At 42.1% G+C, this 5,820-nt stretch overlaps 1 protein-coding gene across 1 annotated transcript; it reads right to left on the bottom strand.

Moving 5' to 3' along the window:
- Positions 1-1,200: 1,200 nt before the first annotated feature.
- On the bottom strand, positions 1,201-4,281 carry LOC138671612 (uncharacterized). The gene is made up of 4 exons (XM_069759787.1): positions 3,780-4,281; positions 3,489-3,696; positions 3,280-3,401; positions 1,201-2,213 (listed from the first exon to the last, which is right to left on the bottom strand). The coding sequence occupies exons 1-4, from the start codon at positions 4,279-4,281 to the stop codon at positions 1,201-1,203; spliced, it is 1,845 nt and encodes a 614-aa protein (XP_069615888.1).
- Positions 4,282-5,820: the final 1,539 nt, after the last annotated feature.

Below are 5,820 nucleotides of genomic sequence, written 5' to 3'. Positions count from 1 at the left end.
GCATATATAGCGTAAGTGCACTTACTTATTGGTCAGCTAATGCCGACACCTGTGTTCGGCAATCTCTGACCAATAGGAACCAGTCAGTAAGTCTTGAGTGGGGATAAGTAAAACCTGTCCTTATTTGTAGACGGTCTAATAATGTCACAGTTCCCCTCCCTTCTCTGCTGTGCAATGTAGACTCCGATTGGTGAAGTGAAACTTGTGAGAAGTTCCCTTGGTTACCGAACGTTTTAGAGGCCTGACGTCAGTCCAATAGGTGTCCTCCATTTTCCGCGTCTGCGCAATGCGAACAAAATGCATCTTAATTATACAGCGTCCTGGAACCAGACATTTGTCTTTCAATGCAGGCCGCTTTTGCACCTGCATGATACGCTATTACTAAAGTCCGGCGCCAGCCCTATAATGACTATTTACTGAATGCGTTTGCGCAGTACTTGCGGACAAATCATACCTACAAAATACATTTTTCTCTTATGGAAAACTCCAAGGTTAATTAGGAAAAAAAAAAAAAAAGTTTCTCCTTTGTGCACCTGCGCAGTGCTATCAAAATCTGGGAAAATCATGTCTATTGTAAAGCCATACGGGCATGAGTTACCAGCTGCAAGATATACTAATTGTGCATCTATGCAATATAATCCCCTAATTGCCTGGCGTCTGGAGATACAGACGCTGGTCCACTAATGTAGATGTACTTTACACCTGCACCATATTCCGATAGTAAGCGTCCGCTAGTCGCGCCTGCGCAGTGCGACCAAAATACATCACTTCATAGTTTCTAGGCGTCCTAGAAACCAGACGCTGATCTACCGATATGGTTCGCTTATTGCGCCTGCACGACGCGCTGTTGCTAGAGCCCATCGCCAGCCCTATAACCACCATTACTAAGTATGCCTACGCAATATCTACAGGGAAGTCATTCCTATAATAATTCGTTCTTAAAACTCCATTTTTGATGAGGTAATAGTAAATCTCTTGTTATTCCTACACAGTGTTTATTAAGATCCAGAAAAGTCCTATCTATTGCCTTACGGGCATCAGTTTTCCACTAGATGATAAACTGTTTGTGCATCTATGCAATACAGAACGCTGTTAACCAAGTGTCCAAAAATACGGACTCTGGTCCACTAGTGTGAGTAATATTTTACCATGTTATCCCAAGAGAAAAAAAAAAAAAAAAAAAAATGATGATGAACCCATCTAGGGCAGAAGGAATCCTGTATAGAGGAGATCCTCATTGAGGCCCCCTGGTGATATTGATCCCAACTGGTATATCCAGCGGGCCTCTAGTCTGAGCAATTCCCCCTGTCTGTCCCTTCTGCGGATATTTGGTGGAATTTTCTGCAGGCCGGTAACCCGCAGATCCCGAGTATTGCTAGAATGAACCTGCAAAAAATGCATGGCTACTGTGGAAACCATTTTGCCTTTGGATATATCTTGTTTGGCGCAATTAATATTAGAGATATGCTGTTGTACTCTTTTGCGAAGCTCCTGGGAAGTCTGTCCTACATAGGTCTTGGGGCAAGAGCATGTCAAAGCATAGATCACATTAGATGTTTTACAGTTCATATAGTCCTTTAGATTATACTCAGTCCCATCTAGGGGATTGGCAAAGCAGGAGCCCCTGCTTACCAACGAGCAAATATTGCATTCCCCGCATGGATACATACCTCTGAGGGTACATCCCCTGCCCAGTTTCAAAGTTGGTTTAATAAAGTGGCTCCTTGAGAGGGAGTCTCGTAAATTTGGTGCCCTCCTAGCTGTAATTAGAGGGCGCTCTGGTACAAGGTCTGTCACCTTAGGGTCTGTTTTCAAGATGTTCCAGTGTCTCCTGAATAATTCGGAGACTTCCTTCCAATGATTGTGGAATGTAGTTATATACCTGAGTTCGTTATCCACTTTCCTGTTTCTCGGTTTTAACAGTTGTGTCCTTGGGATAGATTTAGTTTGCTGTAGGGCATTTTTTATAATCGATCTCGGATAACCTCTTGCCTGCAGACGCGTTGAGAGGGCCTTAGCTTGAGAGCAAAAATCACTCTGTAGGGTACAGTTCCTCCGGATTCTGTGAAATTGACCAGTAGGTAAATTTTTCTTCAGATGATGAGGATGGAAACTTTTAAAATCCAATAATCCATTAGCTGCCGTGTTTTTCCGGAACAGGTCTGTATATATGATGTCATTTTGACGGATGAGTCTTAGATCTAGAAATCCCACTGTAGACAAGGATATTTCAAAGGTTAAATGAATGTTATATACATTATCATTCAGCATCCGGAGGAAGTCCTCACATCCCTCCCTTGAGCCTGCCCAGATAAAAAAAAATGTCATCGATAAACCGAAACCAATATAAAACATTTTCTCTAAAGGCCCGCGACGGGTACACGCTGGTCTCCTCCCACCAACCCATGAAAAGGTTGGCAAAGGAAGGAGCACAGCGGGCACCCATCGCGGTACCCGATAACTGTTTGAAAAAAGAAAAATCAAATATAAAATAATTGTGTGTTAACACAAACCTGAGCAGGCTCAAAAGGAAGGAATTATGTGGGAGCTCCCCAGGATGCACTCTTCTTAGAAAATGATCTACTGCCCTTAATCCGTCATCATGTGCAATGCTGGTGTAAAGAGCAGAAACATCGGCTGTCACCAGCCAGGCCTGCTCTGGCAGTCTCACATCTTTCAATTTCTCTATGAGATGTGTTGAATCTCTGATATAGGACGGCAAATCCTGTACCAACGGCTGAAGAAAAAAGTCTATGTATTCACAGGCTCTTTCCCCCATACCTCCAATACCCGAGACGATAGGTCTTCCAGGAGGGCACGTGAGATTTTTATGGACTTTAGGTACCAAGTAGAATGTGGGAATCACTGTTTTTTTTACAAATATATAGTCTCTTTCTCTTTTTCTAATCACTCCCTCCATCAGTGCTGCATCCAGTAGCCTTTCCAGCTTCCCATTAAATACTAGTGTAGGATCCGACGGCAATTTCACATAGTTTTTAATGTTGGTCAGTTGTTTAGACACCTCTTCCAAATACATCTCTATTGGCCACAGAACTACATTCCCCCCTTTGTCTGCCTCCTTTATAAGGAATGTCTTGTTGGTTTTTAAGCCAGCCAAGGCCTTCCTGTCAGTCACTGACAAATTTTGTTCTTTATTTTTGATTATTGGTAGATTATGTATATCTGCCTTGACCACTTCAAAGAAGGTTTTAACCGAAGGTACGAGAGACAAGGGAGGAGTAGTAGTAGAGGGTAGTCTATGAGGAAAGCTTTTCCTACCTGCAGTGTCATCGTTTTCATTCAGGAGTTCCAGGAGATCGTGAAAAACCCGTCTATCTACTGTCGCTGTGGAGTCCGGAAAAAGTTCTGGTTTATGATGTAATGCTTTCAAGACAATTTTTCTGCAAAATAGATATAGATCTTTAATAACGGTAAACTTATCCGTAGTTAGCATGGGAGAAAAAGTGAGACCCCTCTGAAGGACTGACCTCTCTGCCTCAGACAAAGTATATGTGGATAGGTTAATGATTTGGAGCTGGTTATTAGTTATTTCTGGCGCCTGCTGCTCTTCTTCTGCCCTAGCATGGGCTGATAGCGTGGTCGCCTGTTTTTTCTTATTTCTCTTTCCCCGCCTTGTCCTCCGTCCGTGTCGCTTGTGTCTGAGGCTAAAAAAAAAAAAAAATCGCTCAGACTGCTCTCAGCTGTGGCCCCCATGTCCTGTTGATTTGTTGCAAAAAATGGTCTTTTATTACCCGAATGTTTCCACCTGTAGGCTGTACCCTTTTCATAATCCTGTTTATCCCGTTGTAATTTAGTTTTCTTTCCTGTCATGATCTCCTGCTCAAATTTCGTAATCGTGTCCTTTAGATTTTTTTGAAAAGGCTGTACTTGTGTTATAGGGTCATAGGTCGACAGTTGTGCCTCCAGATTCTTTATTTTTTGTTTAAGTGTTGATAACGTCTCATTATCATGTTGTAATAACAGATTAAGCATGATTCTTGAGCACTGTGCCAGGCCTGCCTCCCAGATGCTTTTAAAAACCGGAGTGACTTCCCAGGCCGGAAAAATTTGCACCCTCAATCCTCGAGGAAAAATGGATAATTTTAGATACTGTTCTAAAGTTCGAACATTCCACCAGATTTTTGTGATGGTTTTATGTGTGTCCATGAGTTCTCGGGTAAGTTTATTAAAATCCGAACCTTCATTTACTGGTGTATCAAGAAAAATATCCCCACTCTGACTGTTCCATAAGGCCTCCCGGGTGTTGAGATCATAAGCCATATTGTAGACTGCTAATGAATAAACGTGAAGATAATTATTATTTAATGCTCTCTATATATATACACATATATGGGCGTGCCACCACTCAGAACCCCAAACAAATGGGAAAACACCATAGGCAGAAAAAGAAAGTCGACATTATTAGACCGTCTACAAATAAGGACAGGTTTTACTTATCCCCACTCAAGACTTACTGACTGGTTCCTATTGGTCAGAGACTGCCGAACACAGGTGTCGGCATTAGCTGACCAATAAGTAAGTGCACTTACGCTATATATGCTGGACACGACTTGTATATCATCATTACCCCTGACGAAGCCACCAGGAGTGGCGATACGCGTAGGGAGCTTCCAGACCCTGTCTCCTAGTGAGTATATTACTTATTTATCTTCACATGTAGTGGGTGATGCCTGTGGTTCCATTTCTGTCTTTTTTTTTTTTTTTCTAAATGTATCATAATATTGTTTATGTGCATTTCCATGCCCACAATATATGAAGGGCTCATTGTTTAGTACTTAGTGGACATATTAAATGGATATCTGCATGTTCTTAATTAGTCATCTAAACCTTGGGATATCATAGTATTATTATATATAACAAGAGCCGGATATCTATTTTGGACATTATTAAACCACGTCAGGACGGCACCACAGGACACTTATCTGCATTGCTCTGACTTTATACTATTTTGCAACTCACGGAGCTACGCCACAGGATTATTTTTCCTAGGGGGTCTGGTTTCTATCATGTCCCCATACAGAGGACATTGAAAGTAACGTGTATAGGCATATGTTTTATGCTGTTTTTAATGTATGTTTTTAAAGTTTAGCACTGAAGTTTTGGTCTCAATAAAGATTTGTTTATATTGATTACATTGGCTCAGTGTGCACCTCTTTGTACTTTCATCTGCACGTTCCTCTTTGTCCCCGTGTAAGGTGGTATAGTATGCGGGAAGGGGAATCTGACTTTCAGCAGGGTCACATTCTGGCTGTATAGCGTTCAAGGGGAATGTAGTGGTCTGGGTCAATGTACCAGCAGACTCATCTAGCACTGGCTGGGAAATGGGCAGGATGAGGAGAAAACACAGATATAGGCCCAAATAATAAAGTGGGCTAAATGCAGTTCAAAATTGTTAACAGGACTAACCAGGCGGCATTGCTTTGTTCAGTGGAGGACAACTGTAATGAGAGGCTGACACAGTGAGTAGGCCCAAATAATTAAGTAGGCTAAATGCTGTTCAAAATTGGTAACAGTAGTAAACAGGCGACACTGCTTTGTTCAGTGGAGGAGAACAGCAAAGAGCGGCAGACACCATTAGTATGCTCAACCAAACTAGTAGCCTAAATGCAGTTTCATATTAAAAATATAGGCCGAAAGCCTGAAGATTGAAGCTCAGGAAAGTAAACCAGGAGAACACCTAGGAGCGGCAGACACCGTTAGTAGGCCCCAACCAAACTAGTAGGCCAAATGCAGTGAAATATCTGATATAGGCCGAAAGCCTGAAGATTGAAGCTCAGCTTTTTTCCTTGTAGGACAACA

Source organism: Ranitomeya imitator, chromosome 3 (genome assembly GCF_032444005.1).
Source record: "Ranitomeya imitator isolate aRanImi1 chromosome 3, aRanImi1.pri, whole genome shotgun sequence".
Classification (NCBI taxonomy): Eukaryota; Metazoa; Chordata; class Amphibia; order Anura; family Dendrobatidae; genus Ranitomeya; species Ranitomeya imitator.
Note: the sequence above shows the minus strand (reverse complement) of the source record. Positions and strands in the feature narration are given on the sequence as shown.

Excerpts from the sequence above, each read along its gene's own strand:
- LOC138671612 (XM_069759787.1), bottom strand. The coding sequence starts at position 4,281 with ATGGCTTATGATCTCAACACCCGGGAGGCCTTATGGAACAGTCAGAGT. Across the intron at positions 3,697-3,779 it reads TAAACAGGATTATGAAAAGG|AGCAGTCTGAGCGATTTTTT; the intron begins GTACAGCCTACA and ends GCCACAGCTGAG. Across the intron at positions 2,214-3,279 it reads TGAAAACGATGACACTGCAG|TGGGATTTCTAGATCTAAGA; the intron begins GTAGGAAAAGCT and ends CCTTGTCTACAG.